General features: G+C 37.9%; 1 protein-coding gene, 1 long non-coding RNA gene and 1 other non-coding gene across 8 annotated transcripts in view; 2 read left to right on the top strand and 1 right to left on the bottom strand.

The window, feature by feature from the left end:
• Positions 1-5,836, bottom strand: part of LOC116879922 — a 29,505-nt gene extending 23,669 nt beyond the window's left edge. For both annotated transcript variants that reach the window (XR_004385130.1, XR_004385131.1), the window contains exon 1: positions 5,686-5,836. This is a non-coding gene — a long non-coding RNA (uncharacterized LOC116879922). The remainder of the gene's footprint in view (positions 1-5,685) is intronic.
• GTF2A1 (general transcription factor IIA subunit 1) overlaps positions 3,292-23,610 on the top strand; it is a 43,089-nt gene continuing 22,770 nt past the window's right edge. The window contains exons 1-4 of one of the 5 annotated variants that reach the window (XM_032878550.1): positions 3,292-3,352; positions 8,583-8,684; positions 17,864-18,071; positions 19,862-19,926. In XM_032878550.1, the coding sequence (XP_032734441.1) occupies positions 3,305-3,352; positions 8,583-8,684; positions 17,864-18,071; positions 19,862-19,926 (423 nt within the window). In that variant the 5' untranslated portion in view covers positions 3,292-3,304. Of the gene's footprint in view, positions 3,353-4,239; positions 4,740-5,145; positions 5,229-6,441; positions 6,464-7,942; positions 8,020-8,582; positions 8,685-17,863; positions 18,072-19,861; positions 19,927-23,610 lie in introns of those variants that run through there. The other 4 variants (XM_032878551.1, XM_032878552.1, XM_032878554.1 and 1 more) reach the window with 4 other exon arrangements.
• Positions 19,122-19,265, top strand: LOC116879978. Its single transcript, XR_004385149.1, has one exon. It is a non-coding gene; the product is annotated as a small nucleolar RNA SNORA79 (small nucleolar RNA).

Genomic DNA, 23,610 nt, shown 5'->3' with positions numbered 1-23,610 from the left:
TCATTCTTTCTTACAGCTGTATAGTATTTCACTGTGTGCAAGTACCATAGTTTATTCAGCCAATCTCCTTATATGGACATATCAGGGTGTTTCCTTTCTTTTGGTTTACAAGCAGTCCTATATTGAATAGGTCTGGGCATATACCTTTTCATATTTTTGCTACTATGTGGGATAGAGTCCTAGAACTGGCATTGCTGGGTCAATAAACAAATTCAAAAGTAATTTTGCTAGGTATAATTGTACACGTGTAACCAAGCAACCTGATGAATTCCAATGATACTGGAATTCCTTATATCCAATGGGATATATCCTTATATCCAAATTATATCCAATGATCATGAATTCCTTAAGCCTTTAGCTTAAGGAATCTTTTTTTTTTTTTTCCTTTCAGATTTATTTGAGAGTGAGAGAGAGCATGCATGAGCGGGGGTTGGGGGAGGGGGTAGAGGGAAAAGGAGAAGCAGACTCCCTGCTGAACGTGGAGCTCAGCACGGGGCTTGATCTCACTACCCTGAGATCATGACCAGAGTAAGAGATCAAGAGTCAGAGGCTTAATTGACCGAGACACCCAGGTGCCCCTTGGCTTATGGAATCTTATCTTACAACAGCATATATTATACTTACATACAAAAATTATTCTGTATTCTTACCACTTAAGTTATCAAAATTTAGCCAAACTTCTCTGGATAAATTAATCATCAACCATAGGAGTGTTCTATAAAGTGTGTTAAAAAGTACTTCCCCTTGCTTTGATGTTGTTGACGTAACTTACTGTTAATAATAAAAATATCCACCCAATACTTACCAAAGCACTTTCTAGTACCTTTGATCTTCTCAACAATCCATAGGTGGTGGTTACTATTTCATCTTATCAAGCACAGAGAAGTTTAGTTACTGCAGAACGTCTCACAGTAAGGTAATGGCATTGTCAAACATGATTGCACAGACTCTGCACTAAGTTATTTTTGCTAAGCCACCACTAACTGCCTTATATTTCCATATACAAAAAATAATTGCAAGTTGCTGTTTTAAGACATGAAGCAGCAATTTTAAACTGTAAGCGAAAAGAAAGAGAACAGTGAAAAAGAAAGAATTAAAAAAATCTCCTCCTCATATGTATAAAGTCATTGGTGTGGCGTAATTTCTTTTTATACACTGCATCAAACATCAGTGCATATGGAAATCAACAGGTGTTTTTTGTTTTGCTTTTGTAAAGGCCTAAAAAATATATGAATTCTGAATATATTTCTTTTTGGTCGTACTGAAATACATCAGTGCTTTTAATATATTGAATGAATGCTGTAACTATGCACTATACAATAGAGACTTTCACTAGGATTGGTAAACTTGAGTTACAAGATCTTCCCTCTTCACTTCAGTGTTCTGCCAAAGTGCCCAATACTACTGAGCATATAAGGGCTGCATGCTTCGTAAATACACCAGATAATTACCTTTATCTATCTATCTATCTATCTATCTATTATTTAAGAACATGGAAACTGAAGGTAAGTTACATAATGAGATTTTAGTTCAAGCTAATTTCCATGAGCAGTCTTTTTAGAATTTTTTTTTCTCTCTTGGCATTGTTGCTAAAATAGTCATTTGCAGAGTAGAACATTTTAATGTTTGGACATATAAGGTTTGGTGTCATTTTGTTTATGGTATATTAAAATTTAAGCACTAAATTTTTCCATTGCTTCTTTTGTTTAGCAATTATTCAGTGTTTAGGTAGAATATTAACATTAAAAGGAAGAAGTAACTTGCTATTGTCCAGTACAAATCAATTTGAAGTAAATAAATAAATAAATAAATAAATAAATAAATAAAAGATGCATTACAAAGAAAGAGAGCACTGTAAGTATCTATCCGTTTAAGTATATGGCTGTTACAAAGTATGAGTTTGTAAACTGAATATGCAGTATAAATGAAACATGATTCATACATGGTACAAGGAAGAGCTAAAATTAGAAAAGTTATTCAAGTTCCCCTTCCCCAAGAAAAAGTTCAGATAAAAACAATTTACATATAATGCTAAATCTAGTCTTACATGGGAGGAGCTTTCTATTCACAGATTTCCAGTTTTGTGAATTAAACAGCTGTAGTCTCCAAATTATTCAGACCCACTATTTTGGTGCAAGATCAGGTAATGTCTCTTTCTGTAACTAAAGTGGCTGGCCCACATATGTAGTGATTGAAGGCATATTACAACATATTACAACTAAATGAGGAATGGAAAACAGTAAATTGGAATGGAATCCAGGCACAATGAAAAGAGAAGGGAAGAGATCCAGGTTAATATTAGTTAAGTGCTTCAGCACTGTTGCAATTTAAAGTGTGTAAAAACAGAGGCCATCTCAGAGCCTCTAAGAAGTAGGAAGGTCTTAAGGAGTCCAGGACGGGGTTTTCTGTCTTTTTAATCCAGTAACTGTATTTTGTTGCTTCATAGGTCAGGTTCAATCAGAGCAAAATGGTGACTAATCCCATTGGAATAAGTCTGTGGAGAATAAATCTCATATATTCAAACCCATGTTTTGTATGCAGTGGTCTTTATCTTAACTGAAGGCAAAACATTTTATCATTTAGTTAAGACTATCAAGTGGTGAGAGAAGAAAATGATGTGGAAGGTGAGGGATTCCAAGTGCAAATAGTTGGTAGTATGCATACATAAAAAGGTAAAAAGAAGTCCTAATTAGTGATGAAATTTACCAGTATTGGTACTGTTTAGTACAACTTTTCCGGCTAATGGTCACCTGAATATTAAAAGAATTACAAAAGGTGATAGAATCCAATTTTTATGTATCAAGAACACTAAGATTTTCTAGGACGGTTTTTAAAGTGCCTTCACTCAGGAAGCTGTGCAGGGAACTGAAACGCAACTCGTCTAAGGCAGGTGGTGTTAAAAGAAATCTCAAAATTAATTGATATTCTCTATGCCCATCACAAACATACCGACAACTTCCCATTTTCTGAGTCTTAATGGCCTCTGCTTTCTCTAATTTCTTCCTTCAGGTCCTGGCAGGTTGCATCTTTTTTTTCTCTCTCTGGTACGTTGTCTTTGATATTTTCCAAATATGCTCTCAGCTGCATACAACTTCGACATTTCGATTTGCTTTATGAGGATAAACTCCCTCACTTGTCCAGACTACATTCCATGTTTCTCAAAATTCCTAGGGACAAGAGAATTAGGTACTGTGAGTTCTACCTTCTAAACAGAGCATTCTCTGTTCTGCGTGAAATGTTGCCATAAAGGCGGGATTTGCCTGAGCAGAGCAGGTCAAACGCCTTTTGATTTATACTTCAAGACATGGACTTTTTTTGCCCGCTCTCTCGCAGCGAGAGGCCACGAGAGTTGGTGGGTCAAGCGGAAGTATTTCAGATGTTAGTCATTACACGCAGGGCATATAGTTACAGAATTTTGGCAGTATTTAAAAAAAGGTCGGGGGGGGGACGTTATCCTGCTGTCATAATCCGGTGGCTCGTATTTTGTTTCGTTTTGTTTGGAATTCCCACCACCGTTGTAAGTCACTTAAAGTACTAGTAGGCTAGTAGATGGCCGAAACTTGGGAAACTTAAGCCCAGAGACTTTTAGCTGTACTGGGGAGACAAGTCAGTCAACTCAAGGGGTTACTATTCCTGAAATGTGTTAACAGTGGGCCCAAATCAGATTTCTTCCCCTTCAGAAAGACGTACACAATTTTGCAGGGGAAAGGCCCAACCTTCTGGAGAGGAACGGAAGCCTCAGAGCTTGGAATCGCTAAGTCAAGCCCTGAGATGACTCCGCATTTAAAACTGCCCGGAGTCCGAGCGCTCCCGGGGCCGGAAGCGGGAACACGTGACCGGTCCTCTGCAGCCATTGCTAGCGAGGCAGCTGCCACGACCCCTTCCTTATTTCCTAGCTTCTCCAGCTCAGGGAGATGCAAAAACACCTGACAAGAGTCGGTCCCAGGTAACTCTGGACTCCAGTGTCACCAGAACTCACGTCTTTTCCGGCAGTGCTTTGCAAGTCCCTCACCCTAAAAGAACTGTGGAACACTTCCGCCTGGGTGGCAACCACGTGATCACGCGAGATTTGGGGAGTCGGCAAGCTGACTGAACTACTCCAGTTCCCTGGCTCCGCCCGCCCAGCACCCTACACGGCGCGTGACGACGCGGCCCACGGCGGCCTCCGCCCCGGCGCGCCTGCGCAGGCGGCTCTCGCGGTGTCTCGCGCTCAACCCCGCCCACCTCTGCCCCCGCCCTTTCCGCCCCTCCCTCCCCCTCCGCCCTGTCTCTCGGCGGCAGCGGCGGCGGCGGCGGCTCGCGCAGCTCGTTGGCTCACTATATAAAGGGGAGAAGCGGGCGGACCGGACGGCTGGAGCTGCAGCCGGTGGCGGCAGCGGCGGCGCGGGGAGCGGCGACCGGTGGTGGTTTCCCTCCTTGGCGCGGGGTGGGGAGCGGGCAACGCCCCCTGGACCCCAAAAGGGTCGTGGCTTTTTTTTAAGGGCGATTCTCGAGGTTTTTAGCTCTGGGAGAACTGCCCCCCTCCTCCTCCTCCTCTCACCGCTCCCCTCTACTCTTTCAGGATTCGATTTTGTTTGAAATTTTTACCCCCAATCTTGCGGTGGCTTGGGCCACCCTCCGGGTGTTTTGGTTTTCTTTTTTCTTTTTCGGTTTTGTTTTTATCTTGTTTTCTCGGGCTTGCCCCCCTCTTGTTTGTGTTGTGTGTGGAAATGGCGAACTCGGCAAATACAAACACCGTGGTAAGGACGTGGTTTGGTGGCCGGCGGGGGCTTCGTCCAGGCGGCAGCAACGGCCGGACCGGGCGGGGGCGGGGACGGCGGCGACTCCCGGCCTCTACTCTCCTCAGCCACCCGCGCGGCCGCCGCCGCCGCTTCCCGCCTCGGGCGGAGCGGGCCGGGGCGGCGGGCGCGGGGGGGCGCCTCGGGCGGAGCGGCGGCGGCGGCGGCGGCGGCGGCGGGAGGGCGGGGGCGCCGGCGGGGCCTGGGGCCGCCGCGGGGCGGTCCGGGCCGCGGAGGCCGTTGGGCCGGGGCGAGCGCGCGGCCCGGGTCCCAGACCCCCGCCGCCGGGTGGCAGGGTGGGCGGGAAGCCGCCTCTTCTCCCACCCTGAAGCGGGCCCGGCCGCGCCGGCTCGAGAAGGGCACCCCGAGCAGCCTCAAAAACAAAAACCGCGTCTGGGGAATTAGGCGAGTCCCCAAGACCCGCCGTGGTCCACTTCAATGCAGTGGAAGGTGAACGGCTACTTTGGGGGTCACTTGGGGTGTTTCTGGCGGTTGTGCTTAGGGAGCCTTCACTGGGGCCATTTTATATTTCTTTAAAAAAGAAAAAAGGACGAAGGTTGAAAAGCACTTATCTCGGTTCCTTTCCGAATCGGTAAAATGGCGAAGGGGAAGCAAAACCCCCATCGTATCTTCCACTAGCAAAAGCACCAAAGCAACAAAAAAAGCTTACAGTGGTCAAAGTGCCCCTGCTTTCGCCTTGAAATTTGCCTACTTCTCCCCATTAGTCCCTTTTTGGTTACTTGCGATCACGTAGGTATGCAAAAAGCAGTCACATAAATAACCTTGTCAGTCACCAACGCAATGTGATCACTAGTCCACCCCACTCTTATTTTTATTCTGACAATAAAACACGTTTTTGCCCGGTCCCAAACGCCGCGGATAAGCCCGCGGCCGCCCGACTCCGTACCGTTGGCGACTCGGGTCGATCCATCATGGCTGCGGCCGCTTACCCGGCTTTTCAGTCCCTGAGCCTTGTGGTCCTCCTCCCTTTGGCTGCCCTGTTTATATAGAGCCATTGCCGCTCTCTAATATAGACTCTGCCAGGATGGGAAGGTGCTTTTCAGGCCTACGTCACCGCCTCTCCATTTAAACACTAGATCCGGCTTTAAATAGTGAGAGCTGCTGAGAGCGGGGCTGGGAGGTGCGTGCTCCCGAGGCGAGAGGCAGGAGTGTGCAGAGCTCAGTTTATTTCTAGGTCCTTTGCTTGCACTGTAATTTCGCACCCAACAGGGCCGCTTTCAGCGTCCCAAGTTTTTTGTTGTTGTTTTGAAGCAGCAGTTAGGGTTTCCTGTCTTTGTTAGGGGAAAATAAAATTGCTGGCCCTTCTTTTTATTTTTGCTTTTAAACAGAACTGTAGCTCAGATGTCTAATCGTTTTTGTATTGGAAAATGCGTTATTGTCGGGAATTTAAAAAAAAAATGCTTCCTACATTAACTGTTAGCTGCAGGGTACTTGACTTTGGTAGTGTTCTGTTCTTCAAGTATTCAGAAAATATGTTAGAAGTAAAGCTTCTAATACGTCTTTTTTCTGTAATGTTGGAGACACAAAGCTTTTTGAAGAAATACTCAAGTGCTTAAAGCCTCAACATAGGACCTTGTGTCCATAGTACACTTATGTACAGATGAATTGTGAGTAATGAGAGTGAGGAGGCTTAATGCAAACTGGATCTTAAAAAAATTAAAATTGTAAGTTGGCAGTGTTTTTATTTCATTGGATATTAATATTCTAGATGGATGTTAATCTGATTTATTTTCCAGTGTTCCCTCAGGGAACTAACACTTTTGAAAGGAACCTTCTAAATAGTCATTAGGTAGTGACAGTCATTGTTCTTTAATTTACCAGTTTGGAATGTCTGTGTTTTGAAAACCAGGACAAACCTAAATTACTTTGTATTTTGTAAAAGGCAAAAACTTTGGCTCAAGTAAGGTTTAGTATTTTAAATAATAACTTGGAAATTACTTATTTCAGATAGTCCCTACATACCCCCATTCATCAGTATTATGCGGGCTTATCAACTTAGGAAGAATTCTGCTAAATTGTTCTTTGTGTGTGTGTGTCATGAAGAATACACATTTCCCTTTATAGTGCTTTTATGAATCCGCTAAATGGTCAAGTTGTAGCTTAACTAAGGTGCATAAGCAAAATCCTAAAACAAGATAAATTCATTAAATAGGGAGTGCCAGAAGAAAGCAAGTTTTGTACCTGTAAATTTCTGGATCTCCAAGCTGAAGATTTTTAGGAGTGATTGACTTCAGAAAACCAACTGTCCAGTTTGCTGAAAAAAATAATTTATATCATCAACTTAAGATTCATAGTAACAATTTAAAATTATACCGTCACCTTAATAGTGCTTTAAGGATCATTATTGGCTTAAAAAAGCCACTTTTTAAATGTTATTTTTGTAATTCAGTGGTTAAATCTGCATAGGTAAACTGATATCTATAGTCAGTGACAATTTCCTTATATATAGAATCGGAATGTTGAAATGAGATCCTATAGAGTCCCACATTTGCACATGAATAACTTAATAGTTTACAGAGGTTAATTTGGTAAGATAAAGCACGTTAGTGTGTGGAATAGCAAAGGTCAGAACCCAGGTATATGAATTGTTTTTCTGGTTGTGCTGAAAAGGAACAAATTTTAATGGTTGAGGTAAGTTATACAGAGGAACTCGTTATTTGTAGTTTTGGCAGTGCAAGAACGCATTTTCTTAGATGGTTCTCCTGGGATAACAATATTTCTGAAAGAGATGCTAGTGAAGCATTTCTGTTTGAGGTTTGGTTATGAGAGCAAACCCTTGGTTTTATTGGGGAACCAGTAATTCTTACTTTAAGCAGGTTATAAAACACAAATAATAACAAACATTAAAAGAAAAAGGATGATAATCTTAATTGTGTGTGATAATGGTTAGGATTTATAACAAGATAGCTCTAGTTCTATCATACTGACATGCAAACTTCTTGCCTAACGTGTTAAAAATAGGACGTGAGTTGGGCAAATTACTGTCTATTACCTTTTGATTTTTAGAAAATGCTTTATACTTTTGAAAGTGCTTTCACATTTTTTCTCCTTTTATTCTTCTGGCAACCTTTAGAAACAGTCTTCCCCTCCAACCCTTCTTAAGTAATACCAACAATAGTAGTTATAATAATAATTAAAAAATAAACGTTGAGGCTGTCCATGATTCTGTTTCATAGCATCGTCTGGGCAGTTGTTAAAGGAAAGAAATCCTGGGAAAGAGGTCAGTGTGCCTTGTTCATCTGGGGCTTTGAGACCTGTTATTGTGGGTATATGAACAATTTAATGGTATAGCTTACAGGCACAGACTGGTTAACAGAAAATAGAAATTACGTGATTTTTAAATTAGGTTGCAGATATTATCAGGCAAATGACTGCAGGACGTAAGGTTCTCTAGTTTAAGTCTTAGTGAGGAGGTTGTGAGATCTAACAGGAGTCAAACAAAGGGAAGAATAATAGGAACCAGACATAAGCAACCCATAAGGCTATTTATTGGGTCATATTAGGTGTTTTGATCATAACAACATAGGAAATTATAACTGGAAATTGTGTGGACCTTGTATGCATAAGGACTTCTGTATTTGAATTGTATTAGTCTTTGAGACTTCTTTTAAAATATGCAGTCGTAATATAATCCATTTTAATTGAAGCAAATGGTGTTTGTTAGGATGGCCATATCTTAAGTTATAGCTTCTAAAATAAATTGTGTTTAGTTGGAAAAATGACTCTTTGTTTGGAATATGTGAAAAATGATCTTTTTTCAAATTTTTTATTTTTCCTTTGAAGCCTAAATTGTACAGATCTGTGATTGAAGATGTTATTAATGATGTAAGAGACATCTTTTTGGATGATGGAGTTGATGAACAAGTTCTGATGGAACTAAAAACTGTGAGTTTGCCTCTTTTTGTTATTTTTAATAGTCATACCTTTTTTTTTTCCCTTAAAATCCTCTCTTCAGCTAGAGACTGATCCATAATTTTTCCATGGGGTGAACATTCAACTTTGCTGCAGGAGGCAGTATGTGGATGGGTGAAGGATGCTAGTTTTAGATTGCTCTACCATCCATCCTTCCTCTGCTTCTAGGCACACTGTTTGTATTTCAGTTTCATTATGTGTGATACAGGAATTGGTCAGACTTGTCTTATAAGTTTATTTTGAGGATTAAATACAATAACCATATAAAGTGCTTATTAAGCACAGTGCTTGGCAGTAGCATTCACTATTATTAATGGACCATTAACATTGTATATTTATGGTCTAATTATTTAACATACGTATAATTTTTTTTGTTTGTTTTTTTTTTTTTACTTTTTTAATGATCTTAATGTACCTATATTTTAAAAAGTATTTATGGGGGTGCCTGGGTTGCTCACCGTTAAGCCTCTGCCTTCAGCTCAGGTCGTGATCTCAGGGTCCTGGGATCGAGCCTTTCATCAGGCTCTCTGCTCGGTAGGGAGCCTGCTTCCCCCCTTTCTCTGCTTGTCTCTGCCTATTTGTGATCTCTCTGTCAAGTAAATAAATAAAATCTTAAAAAGTATTTATGTTGTGGAGATTAAATAAGTGCTTTGATAAAATAGTTTTGTGTTCTTAAGTTTTTTTTTTTTAATGTAGGCCAAATATTAGGTTTATGATATATTTTACGCTGGGAGTTGGTTTTCTATCTCTTGGATTTCTTTGGACTTACGCAATGATAATTAGATATTTTTATTTAACATTTGTGTTTCTTTGGTGTTGTAATAACTCATGAAATCATTGAATATTTTGCTTTATTGCTCAGAACAGTAGTTTTCAAAATAAGGTCTGTGAAGTCCTAAGGTTTCCCCACAGATTCTTTCAGGAGGTCATTGAGGTTGGCCAAATGCCCATCTGAATAATCAGAGTTTGTCATGTTTTCAATAAAAGTTGTGTTCTATGAAAAGTGGCCAATTAAACTTGCTACTCAACTGCACAAGTACTTTTCTTTGAGGTAACTCTTCATATGCACAGTGCTTTATGTATGCTTCCCATTTTGATGCAGTGAATACTAAAAAAGATGTGTACTGGGGTGCCTGAGTGGCTCAGTGGATTAAGCCTCTGCCTTTGGCTCAGGTCATGGTCTCAGGGTCCTGGGATCAAGCCTTGCATCGGACTCTCTGCTCAGCGGGAATCCTGCTTCTCCCTCTCTCTCTGCCTGCCTCTCTGCCTACTTGTGATTTCTCTGTCAAATAAATAAAATCTCAAAAAAAAAAAAAAAAAGATGTGTACTGAGGAATCACGATGAGATCAGTGTTAATGTTAAGAAATCAGAATATTTGATACTTTTAATGAAATGTGTTAATATTTGAAATATCGCATAATTCACTGAACTTATATTTTCCAAATGACCAATGCATGATGTTGCAAAATCCCTAGTTCAAAGTGAAAGATAAATTAATGGATTTTAATCTAAGAGTACGAAAAGTTCATTGGTGTGTGGTTTCAGATTTTATATTGTAGCTAACTTTTAAGAAACCATAACTTTGAATACTTTTTCTTTTCCCAACTGTGTGGGAAGACAGATTTTTTTCATATATCCAACCAAAACAATAAGATGGTTGTAGAAGCAGATAGGAGAACCCAGCTATTTTTCCTTTAAACTATTTGTCAGTAAATTTGATTTGGTTATTTTTGTTAAAAATGTGTTATTTATGTTAACATGCAGTGGATACATTGCTGTTTTTAAATGAATGTAAACAAAATACCCAACTTAGTTACAATTTCTTAAAAGCTCTTTGAGGTCTTTAGTAATTTTTTTTTGTTTGTTTGATTCAAGTCTTTTTATTTAGTAAGTTCTTTTCATTTATAATCTTCCAAATCTTATTTATCTCTCAGAAATACAATATTTTGTCTAGTAATGCAAACATACGTAGTTAGATGTCTTTAGTAATTTTTGATAGTAGTGAAGGATCCTGAGACTAAAAAGTTTTAGAACTGCTGGCTTAAAAATTGGGTATTGATATCCTTGAGGACTATGTACAAATCTGTAATCACAGTCAATGTTAAGAACTTTATTATTTATCTATTCAGCGGCAGTGTGGAGGCTGCAGCTTAGGAACTTACCTTAAATAAAGTAAACCTCAGCTTTATTACGGTCATGAAATCTTAGAGTGTTTAGGCATTTGGGGGTAGCTTCTGTGGAGTTTTTAACAAGAATCTGCCTGTGCAAGGAAGAAAACACATAGATTTAAGTGAGGTGAGGAAATTTTTATTTACCTTGAGACAAATGTGATGGTTCATGAAATGTGATGGTGTGATTGAAAGTGAAGAGTAGGTATCCTAAAATACAAGCAAAAGAATGCCAACTCTTGAGGCATAAGATGGAAGAATTGCAATATAAACTGCTTAAGTAGCATAAAGTGTCTCAGGATATGAATAAGAGAGTAAGATTCCTTTGTGTTATGTGGAGCTACTTTGCAGTTTATCTTACGCTCATATAATGGTTTTCCTTGAGGTACTTTGACCTTATGTAGAAGATAAAATATTTTTTTTTAAAGATTTTTTTTTAATTTATTTGACAGAGATCACAAGTAGGCAGAGCTGGGCAGAGAAAGAGGAAGAAACAGGCTGCAGAGAGCCTGATGTGGGGCTCCATCCCAGGACCCTGAGATCATGACCTGAGCTAAAGGCAGAGGCTTAACCCACTGAGCCACCCAGGCACCCCAAGATAAAACATTTTTAAAGATTTTTATTTATTTATTTGACAGAGATCACAAGTAGGCAGAAAGGCAGAGAAAGAGGGGGAAGCAGGCTCCCTGCTGAGCAGAGAGCCCGATGCGGGGCTTGATCCCAGGACCCTGAGACCGTGACCTGAGCTGAAGGCAGAGGCTTTAACCCACTGAGCCACCCAGGTGCCCTGATATAACATTTTTAAATGTAGAAAATCAGCCCCAAAGTCTTTAATCCACTCTAAATCAAACTGGTAGTCAATCCAGGTTGTTGGTTATTTACTCTTGCTTTTCACAAAGTGTGGGGAGTTGATTTTTCCTACTGGTCCCACTAGCATCAAAACATTCTCCAAAGAGACTGAGCTCTCTTTGAGATTAAATAGATCTCACTCTATTTTTATTACACTTGATTTTTCAAATATATTAGTGTAATAAATGTATAATGTATATATGAATATTATGTATGTTTTATACATTGTTTGATGGCTAGTTTTTAATGACAAAAATTGTGAATTATTCTACTTTGAATCCCTAGCCTCACATATGTGGTTGGTATTCAGTAAATATTTAATTAAGTTAGTTAATAACAAACATGGTTCCAGAACCTAACAGAACAAAGTATTTTTGCTGTTTTTCAGATGGGGCATACTCTTCTATTGTGGGTTGTAACTGTGTTTGAAAATACTGTTACACTAAATGGAATTTATGTTATTTTAATTCTCTTTACTAAATTTCTTCAAGATCTCAGAATTTCCAGAATATGCCCTATCTGTGGTGATAAATGGTCTGTATCTGTACTCTCCAGTATGGTAGCCACTAGCGACATGTGGTTATTAAGCACTTGAAATGTAATTAATGGAACTGAAAAACTAAATTTTTAATTATGATTGATTGCAATTTAAATCACCATGTATTAAAAAATAAAAATAAATAAATCACCATGTGTGGCTGCTAGATATTGTATTCTACAGGTTTAGACATCTTGCTAATAAAAACTAACATGGCTTTTGTGTTTTATGATTCACAAAGGACTTTGTCATTAGTTCTAACCCCTTCCTCCCCATTTTTTGGCTGTGTCACAGACTCTTAATCAAAAACTTCACCACTGCTGAAGGATACTGTGGTGAATTAGATGACGGATTAAGATGAGTAAGGACTGTGCATGTAATTTCAAGTCTAACTAGATAATGCTGGAAGAGAGGTGATTAAAAAAAGTCAATCCAGTTTTCAGAGGTTATCTCTTGAAACACTTTGGACCTACTTTAATGTATAAACTATGGGAGATAGGAAAAACACCTAAAACATAGTCTTGATGGTCTTTAATTTGTATTTGAATGTAAATTGTGTTTTGGATTAGTGAGTGATTATGGGTGGGAATGACAGTCTACAAATCCTGTTTAAAGTGAATGATATCCTCATTTCTACACTGTCAGACCTACCCATATCTAAATAGCAAGTACATATAAAACTTGGCCTGTTTAAAGTGAATGATATCCTCATTTCTACACTGTCAGACCTACCCATATCTAAATAGCAAGTACATATAAAACTTGGCCTCTCTCCTCAATGAAATAAAGTGAGAAAGATTTCCTCAGTTGGAGACAAATCTGAAACTCAGTTTATTGGTCTTTAGATCAGGTTTCTCAACCTTGGCATTACTGTCATTTGTTAATTCTTTGTTGCAGAGAGCTGTTCTGTTCATTGTAGAATGTTAACAGCATACCTGGCCTCTGCCCACTAAATGCCAGTAGTACTGCTCATTCCTGACAACTAAAAATGTCTCTCTGCATTGCCAAATGTCCCTGAGGGGCAAAACCACTTCTGATTGAGAACCACTCTTCTAAATATACTCTAGTTATATATAAATACTTGGGCCATAACTTGAACAATAATTTATTATTCTCTACTTCATTTATCCTTGGGGGGAACTCTGTACCCCAACCCCATTTCAAGGGAGCCCAGAAATGCAGTTTTCTTGTATTTATTCAGGAACTAGATGTTTTGTGGAAGTAGAAGCCTTCAAATTTCTAGCCTGGCAAACTGCCAGGAAACCGTAGATTTAATCACAAATTTATAGGTCAAAAAATAGATTCAGAAGGAATATGCTTTGATAAGATTATTTAGCAAATAGTACAGACTTTAATGAAGGTCTTTTGTCTTCAGATGACACGTATAATACTTAACAGGAAAAAGGAAGGTACCAGAGTTGTGACTGGACCTGCCGTGATAGCAGCAATATAGTGTAGAGATTAAAACTTGGACCAGAGCTAGGATTAGGATGTGGCCAGCAAGGGGTCTAGGGTGTAGAATTGAAAGGACACTTAGTCTTCACTCTCAGGGTCCAGGTTCTGTCACTGGGAACACTGGAGTCAGACTGCCTGGATTAGATACCACTTTACCTGCTGTTGGTTGGTGGTCTTGGATAAATTATCTAACTTAACTGTTCTTCTGTTTTTTTTTTTTTTTTTTTTTTGTTGTTGTTGTTGTTGTTGTTGTTTTTCTGTAAAAAGGAGATCGTAACAATGTCTGTGTTACAGGATTTTGTAAAAATGAGTCTCTGTGTAAAGTTACTTGCAAAGTGCAGAGTAAGAATACAGATTAATACTATATTAATTTAGCTAATATGCTCTATAGATATGTACATTACAGCCATTTGGGGAATAGAAAATGAATTTTCTCCATGTCTAATTTTAGAGACCTGGCAGAAGATTGATGAAATAAGATTGTCAGAAATAATAGCTACCGTGTTGGAGAGAAAATAATGTTATAAAAATAAAGAAAAAGAGTTCTTCTGTTTCCTAAGCAAAATAAACAAATTGTTGTCAGTAGTATTAATATGATTACTTTTGCTGAAAACAATATTGCATTATTTATTTTAAATAGGTGATATTTGAAAAGTAGAGTATTTTGATAAATACAATTAAAATCATAAAAAATTGGATAAAAACAAAACATTTAGTCAGTTTGAACTTTATATTATTTGATATTAAAGTTTAATGCTAAACATTTGTACAGTATTGTATTTGTATTTTTCATGTTACCTGGGACAGTATTTGGTACTTGGTAAATGTGAATTCTCAGTGGCCTACTCCAACACCCTTTTTCCTCTGCTCCCTACCCGCCTGCAGCAGTTGGAAATGTGTGGGGCCATGTTTGCTTGTCTTAGTGATTAGTGGGCACCTTTGGCATTTAGTTCGCTATAGCCCGGAATGGGTTTTTTTTTGGGGGGGGTATGCTTCCTGTGGCACTACCTGTACAATAAAAATTGTCTTGGCCAAGATGTCAGTAGCATCCTTACAGAGAAACATTAGCTAGAAAGAACAGTTTGCCCTTCTCTTCTTTGAAATTAATACTAAATGTCTGATAAGCTCTTAGTCATTCTCTTGCTTCCCGAATAAGACAGTCTCTGCCTTGAAGGAGTTGATACTTCAGTAGAGAAGGTAGACTTGGTGTGAAAAGTATGATAGAAATATTTCTAGAGGGGCACCTGGGTGGCTCAGTGGGTTAAAGCCTCTGCCTTCGGCTCCGGTGGTGATCCCAGAGTCCTGGGATCGAGCCCTGCGTCGGACTCTTTGCTCAGTGGGAAGCCTGCTTCCTCCTCTCTCTCTGCCTGCCTCTCTGCCTACTTGTGATGTGTCTCTGTCAAATAAATAAAAATCTTAAAAAAAATATTTCTAGGATTTGGAGGCAGTGAGTGATTTCTTTTGAGGCTATGTGACTTTGACGTAAACATTGTTGAGGGAATCATGAGGGAAGACTGCTAATCAGAGGGAATAGTTTACTAAGATTTAGACGAGATAGGTACGCTATATTCAGGGAACTTCAAGTATGTTGACACTGCTGGGAAAGTAGAATGCAAGTCATAGTAGCAGTTATAGAGGTAACGTAATTCTGTATTAAGGAGCGTAATCTTTAAAGTGAGAAAGATTCTCTGGGGTGCTAGTTAAAATGCAGATTTTTGGACTGCTGTTCCAGAGAGTCTGACCTGATAGAGGCACAGTTTGACATTTTCTTTTTAATTCAATTACTTATACCAAAAAAGAAAAAAATTAAATTGACTTTTAACAACCCACTAATGGGTTGCAATATGCACTTTGAAAAGCATTGGTTTAGACTTTAATAGCATGCATTAAAGTGACCTGGACAGGTTATTAAAACAGAGTTTTGGCTCCATCCCCAGAGTTGCTGAGTCAGTAGGTCTGGCGTGGGGCCTGAGAATTAGTATGCCTAACAAGTTCTCAGGTGATGCTGATGACCGTATTTTGAGGACCACTGATTTATAGAGGATAGATCAGAAGAGCAAGTTTTCACTAGATTGTGGGCTCTGTGAGGGGAAGGATTTTGTCAGGTTTGTTCACTGTTTCAGTGCCTCTAATAGTGCCTAGTATATAGGAGAGCTCAGTAATTATTTATAGAATTTATGACTTGATATGGGGAGCTCAGTGGGCTAAGTCATTACACTTTATGGTAGTAATGGTGGGAGGAAAGGACTTGAACCAGGGCCATATCAGTAAGGACAGATTGGAACAATGCTTTGGAAGGGATAGTGACAGTAATGAGGGGTGTTGAGGTGGATTCTGACTCAGGCCGTTGGCTTGGGAGGCTAGGTGAGTAGTGGTACTTAGTATTTAGCTCATAATATATAATCATTAATATATATTTTTTAAAGATTGTATTTATTTTTGGCAGACAGAGATTTCAAGTTCAAGTTGGGGGAGAGGCAGGCAGAGAGAGAGGAGGAAGCAGGCTCCTTGCTGAGCAGAGAGCCCAATTCGGGGCCTAATCCTAGGACCCTGGGATCATGACCTGAGCTGAAGGCAGAGGCTTTAACCCACTGAGCCACCCAGGCGCCCCTAATCATTAATATTTGCCATTACTGTGGAAGATTCCTTGAAGTGATGTGAATGGATCACATCGTAGTGGATAGACCAATTAGAGGTGATTGAACTGAAGTTAAGTTTCTTAAGGCATATTAATCAATGGTACCTTGATTTTTGGCTTACCAGAGTCTAGGTTTTTATTTTGTTTTAGAACAGACAAAAGAAATATAGAAGTTTTGTGTGAGTGCAAACTGTTTGAGAGCCTTTTTATATAATATATTAGTTGAAATGTATTTTATCCAGTGTATAAGTGTCCATTTTGTCTTGTGTGTTATGCTAAATGCCTACTCTACAGAGATGAACCAGATACAACTTGAGCTCTCCGAAAGTAATTCTTTGTTACCCTAGGTAGAATTCTAGCTGTTTTTAATTTGAGGTTTTTCAGAGACTTAGATTTCTTAGCTGGAAGTGATTTTAGAAGTAAATCAACTTGTCCTCTTTTTAGATGAGGAAAATGCCCAAGAAAGTTAGGTAATTTGTCCGCGAAACCGAATAGTGGCCAAACCAGGACCATGTTTCTGATCTCTAGTGTAATGCTCTATTACACAATTAATAGCACCACCACTGTAATAATGAAAACTAGCATTTATTGGTCACTGAGTTTATGCTAGATTCTGATAAACGTTTTACATAAATATGTTACTGAGTCCTCACAACAACCAGTGGAGGGAGATACTGTTAGTATCTCTGTAGTCTTCAGGCAGGTCTAAACATGAGCTTGCTAAGGGGAATTGTTGCTTTGGGAGATTGACCTTTAGTTTACTTTTTTAGGAAAGCCATTAGAGATATGCTGGAATTGTTATTAGCATGTAGCTACAAATACAGAATTTCTAGAACAGTTCGAAGTGTTGGAAGATGTTAAAAATCATTGTGAGTATGGTAAAAAGACCTTTTTGAAGGATCTCCTAGAAGTCTCAGGTGTGTTAGGCAGTATTCCAAGAGCATATCCTAGGGGAGAGAACAAAGTGTGTGTATGGGCTAGGTGCGTGTGTACAAAATGACTGAATTATTTTTTTAAAATATTATATTTATTTATTTTTTTGAGAATATATGTGTCCTCAAGAGTAGGGGCTGGGAGGAGGGACAAACAGACTGTGTAGAGCTTAACACCTAAATCAAGAGTCAAATGTTTGACTGAGCCACCGAGGTGCGCCCCAAAATAACTAAATTAATTTCATTTTGTATATTTAAAAAATGGTTTATTTCTTTCTAGGGCAGTTTCTTATAAGGGTTGAGGTTCTCCAGATTGAACACTAAGTCTGTTAGAGAGGATCTGTGTTAGAGAAAAGTATGAAATAGTCATAAATATTTTATTTTCTTTCTTATTTTTGCCCGTATCTGATTTTTCCCCCATTATAATAGCTGTCCTAGGGTGAGAGGAGAAAATAAAGATTGAAAATGGAAGAATTTTATAAACAGACTAGTAAAATATATTTTGTCCATGTGGCTGGAGTTATATTTACTAGCATTCACTTAGAATGTTCTTTACTTTTCTTTGCCTTAGTTGTGGGAGAATAAACTAATGCAGTCTAGGGCAGTCGATGGATTTCATTCAGAAGAGCAGCAGCTTTTATTGCAAGTTCAGCAGCAACATCAACCCCAGCAGCAGCAACATCACCACCACCACCACCACCATCAGCAAACTCAGCCACAGCAGACAGTACCTCAGCAAGCGCAGACCCAACAGGTCCTTATTCCTGCATCACAGCAAGGTGAGACTGGATGTATTTTTCTGCTTACAACTTGGAAAGAAATTTGTCATTTTCAAAGAAGAGAAATGTGGATTTTTTTCTTTCTGTTGATTGAGGCGTTTTCTGTGTATGTGTATTTACATACAAATTTTTTAATAAAACATGGATTCTGTATTGTAATAATAAACAAGTAGGTAACCAGTTGAGAGCCTAAGATGATGTAAGTGTATTAATATTTTCTTTTGAGAAGGCTACATTAATGGTGGATTTCCTAAAATATATCAGACCTACGAAGATTTATTTACTGAGGATTTCGTTATTTTATATGGTAAAATCATTATCTACTTTCTTTATGAAATTGATTTATTACTTCAGAGACATTTGAATTGGTTTTTATAAATATATCTTAAACACTGGGGGAGTTTGTAAGTGTGGCAGTCTGAGATTTCAATTCCCTAGAACTTTAAATGTAAAATGATGAAATTAGATTTCTTTTAAGTGAAGAGTGTATATACATATCTTAATTTATATTATTTGGTTTGAAGGTAAGAAAAATCAGGTATTTATAGAGTGTGTCCATAGTGCTTTGTAATGTGCGAGTGAATTTATAGATTTGTTTCATTGAAGCCTTATACAAGGCTTTGTGAAGTAGCTCTTCCAACATTTCAATGCTAAGGAAAATTTGGGCCCTGAGAAGGTTAGGAAGTTTGGCCTATAACATGTAGTAAGTATTTTCGGTCATGACACATAATGTATTCAGTTACAAAACTTAACCCTGAGATCATGACCTGAGCTGAAACTCAAACGTATTTTAGTTTTGTAAATCTTGTTACTGGAGAGAATGAAGGTAAGTGAAAAGTTTTGTTTTAAGATAATGGTTTAGTTACCCATTTGCCTCATTTGAGAGTATCTGAGAATATATAAGACTTAAAAATGGATAGTGATATATAGTAAGTAATGTATGGTAGAAATGTCTGTTTGGATTGTTTTACTGTTTATACCAAATAAGACTTTTAATATTTGGTTTTATTCTATTCCTGGATCAAATAATCTTATCTTTTTGATCTGTTTTGATGACTGTTCCTCCTATTGCCTTTAGGGCTGGCACTAGGATTTTAGGTCATCATAAATTAAAATTTGATTTTCTTCACTCAGAGAATATTAGGATAATGGGATTATCTGTTTATTCTCTGAAATTTGCGGAATCAAACACTTAGTTCCTTTTGTTCTTATGTAACATTGCCATTCTTTCTTTCTTTCCTTTTTTTTTTTTAAACATTGCCATTATTTCTGATTTATATTTTTTAAAAAGTTGGTGGACGTAACTTAAAATTCTGGCGACTACCAGATGGGAGAAGAGGGCTATATAGATTAAAAACAACTAGTTAATAGTTTTTTTTAGTTCATTCTTAATGGACTACTAACTCATTCTAACAGTAGTATCCTTATATCAATAAAACAGTATTGAGTTAGTAAGACAATTAAGTTGTGTTTGAAAATTTCCAGTTTAAGAATGCACAGAGCTGGATACATATAGGTATTAGGTATCTCACTACTTCATGTTTCCCAATTCCCTTGTATTCTTAGGTGTTGTTACTCAAATCTTCTTAATTGATGTTTTCAGTATAAGATGGGTATATCACAGCTGTTATTTGCTGTAGAAATTTATAACATTCTGAGGTATCAAATGGGTGAATGCATTTGAATGTGGGAAACAGGAAATAAGTTTTCAGCATTGTATAGTATTCTTTGGATTATGAAACAGCCTCATGTCATGGTTCCTTGTTTGTACTTGTACTTTTTTTTAATAGCTGCTGCACCACAAGTTATAGTTCCTGATTCTAAACTGATACAACATATGAATGCATCAAACATGGTAAGACTCAGAACATAAGACTTTGTTTGGCTGTACTTATTCTAACTCAAAATTGTGATTATGCCCAGGTATGTTGTGTATTAACAACTTGAAGTTTATTCAAGACTTGAACAAAATAGCTGTTTTATTTGGTTTCCTAATTACTGGATTTAGCAGTAGATCTCAAGGTTAGTTTTGTATTTAGACATAGAGGTTCATAAAATTATGCAGTTTTCTGTTGAAAATACCAAAAGAATGATGCTTTGTGAGAGCTATTTCATTCCAAGCTATTTTTGGAAAATGGGTTTAGGGGACCTACCAAACATAATGTGCCAATTATAGTTCTGTTTCAGAAGACCCATTAATTACTAGAATTAAAACTTTAAAAATAAAAATGAACTGTTTGGATAGTTCAGGATAACTGTTTTTAAGACGAAACCTTTGAAAATTTTTGCTCTGATTTAACCATAGTATAGCTTAATAAGATTTATTACAATGTGTATATTACTACTTTAAAATACATTTTAACCAGTTGAGTTTATTATGCTTTAGTCTTTTGGTATTTCTAAGGGATATTCACTGAATATTACTAAATTTTCAAATTTCATTTAGGGCATGTGATATTTCCCATTGAATATAGTACCATATAAATAAAATGAGAAAAACTACTTCAGATTCTTAGAGAGTCTTTACCTATATGCTTAAAGTTTTTTTTTTAATAAGACATTAAAATGAAGTCTTATTAGAATAGTTATTCCAGTGCAATCTCATAAATGGCTTTTCTTTGTTCTTTTTACAATAAATAGAATGTTAGTGGAATCTCATCTCTGACATTTCATTCTTAAATTCAGCCGTATTTTTTACTTAAAGGCAAGAATCACTTTTTAAAAAAAATCTTAGTCTAATGCTAGCAGTGAGTTTTTTTTCAGATAGTTCTTTTTTTAAAATGAAAAAAGCAAAAATATGTATTTTTCAAAAATTTATTGATTTGATAGCATGCCTGGGTGTACGTATGTGTGGAGGGGTGGCGGGTTGGGAGGAGACGAGAGGGAAAGAATGCAGAGAATGCAGAGCCTGATGCAGGGCTCAATTGATCTCACAAACCTGAGATCGTGACCTGAGCCAAAACCAAGTAGGATGCTTAACCAAATGCACTACCCAGGTGCCCTGAAAAAACAGTATTTTAAAAAAGTCACTTCTGTTTGGTGAGTAATGAATAGTTAACCTCAGAGCTCATCTGTGATTGATAAGCAGATAGGAAACAGGGCTCACCTACCAGACAGATGACTCCTTTTTAAATATACCAGCCTTACAAATTTATAGCTTGACAGAATTACAAATTTCTGCATGATAGTAGAAGTTGCAGTTTTTAAATTCACAAAAGAATCAAGGATATCTATTTGTCCTTCTAGTTCAAATTGCTGGAATCAGTTCTTCATAAAAATCACAAAATTCCAACCTATCATGGCATCACAAGAATTCTTATCATTCATAAAATTCTATTTCAAGTCTCAGGCCCCAAATTTCTTTTTAACCTCCGCTCTTTAAAATGAAAGTCTCACTGTAGCTTCTGTATTGCAGTTGGTACTATTGAGACTGTTTCCTAAGGAATAACTTGTGTCCTTTTATTTTATTTTTTAAGATTTAGTTATTCATCTAAGAAGGAAAGAGAGAGCGTGCACACATGCAAAGGGTAGCAGGGCAGAGGGAGAGGGAGCAGGCTCCCTGCTGAGTACAGAGGCAGACACGGAATTTGATCCCAGGACCCTGAGATCATGACCTGAGCTGAAATCAAGAACTGGCCACTTAACCCAGTGAGCCACCCAGGCGCCCTGACTTTTGTCCTTTTTAAAACAGAAAATTTTTTAGAATTACTTGGAGTAGGCCCCTCTGATTTCTAAGAATTTTAAGTGTTTGGAAGAAAATTTTGAATTAAAATAGCGTTTAAAGAGACTAAGTCAAAATTAGTGGCACGTCTCTTAGTTGTTTGTTATGTCTTGATTCTAAAGAGCATGTATTTAAATAGATCATACAGCAGAAACATCTGTCAATAAAAGGTGTTAACATGGGGCGCCTGGGTGGCTCAGTGGGTTAAAAGCCTCTGCCTTCGGCTCAGGTCATAATCTCAGGGTCCTGGGATCGAGCCCCACATCAGGCTCTCTGCTCAAGCAGGGAGCCTGCTTCCTCCTCTCTCTCTCTCTGCCTCCTCTCTGCCTGCTTGTGATCTCTGTCAAATGAATAAATAAAACTCTTAAAAAAAAAAAAAAAGGTGTTAGCATTTATGTGTATTTTAGTATTTTAGTTGATGTTTCAGTATTTATCCATGTGTTTTATATGTTCTGAAATATAATCACTGTAGGCTCTTTAAAAATAAAAGTGTTTTTGTTTTGTTTTGTTTTGTTTGTTTGAATTACTCCTGACTCAAAGATAACCATTTGATTGATTGATTTCCTTTTTTTTTTTTTAATAATTTAAATTCTAGTTAGTTAACATACAGTGCAATAGTGGTTTCTCGAGTAGAATTCAATGATTCATCACTTATATACAATACACAGTGCTCCTCAGAACAGTTGCCCTCCTTAATGCCCGTCACCCATTTAGCCCATTCTCTGCTCACCTCCCTCTATCAGCCTTCAGTTTGTTCTATTTTGTTAAGAGTCTCTTATGGCCTGTTTCCCTCTCTCCTTTTTGTCTTTTCCCTCTTCCATATGTTCATCTGTTTTCTTTTTTAAATTCCACATATGAGTGAGATCACAGAGTATTTGTCTTTCTCTGACTTACTTATTTCACTTAATGTAATACACTTTAGCTCCATCCCTGTCATGGCAGATGGCAAGATTTTATTCCAGTTTTGATTTTTTTTTAAAGCTATGCATGCTTTGGAAATGAACATTGAAAAGTTACGTAATTTAATAAGAATGTAGGATAGTGATATATTAGGTAGACAGCTATTTCAGGGAACCTACAAAACAAATAGGACCTAACGTCAAACCAGTTTTACAGGTTCTCTTAATGAAATAATGCTCTAATTCATTATTCATTTTAGGGCTATTTCATAAAATACAAGAAGAAATTTTTAGTAGGCATTTTTTTGTTTGTTTGTTTTTAAGGATTTTATTTATTTATTTGACAGACAGAGATCACAAGTAGGCAGGCAGAGAGAGAGAGGGAAGCAGGCTCCCCACTGAGCAGAGAGCCCGATGCGGGTCTCTATCCCAGGATCCTGAGATCATGACCTGAGCTGAAGGCAGAGGCTTAACCCACTTTGCCATCCAGGTGCCCCAGTAGACATTGATAAAAGGTGTTTTGTGTATGGTATGTCACGCAACAAATACTTATTGGTAGTGTCTTGAATGTGCAGAGGTGTGCAGATGGTTATTGTGTCATGTATGCTGTGTAGAAACTACAGTTGTCACTTTGCCAGTAGAGGGAGCTCTATTAATCTCATAAAATCTAAATATTAGTATTTCTGAATAGTATTTCTCAGTAGTAAGTGGTTGTTAATGTGGTCCTTAGACTTAGATTACCTTACATTTGCCTATATGGACAAGATTTATTTAAAATAAATGAAATGCAGAACTAGGATTTCATGAAGAAACCTGGTGGGGCTATAGCTGGATTCTGGATGTAGTGGGAATTGGAGGCTTTAGATGTAGAAACTAGGTAGGCCTATCAAATGGCAACAAGAAGCACATTTTCTTAGAA

This window comes from Lontra canadensis, unplaced genomic scaffold (assembly GCF_010015895.1).
Source record: "Lontra canadensis isolate GAN:19392208 unplaced genomic scaffold, GSC_riverotter_1.0 scaffold64, whole genome shotgun sequence".
NCBI lineage: Eukaryota > Metazoa > Chordata > Mammalia > Carnivora > Mustelidae > Lontra > Lontra canadensis.
This window is presented reverse-complemented; position numbering and strand designations above follow the sequence as displayed.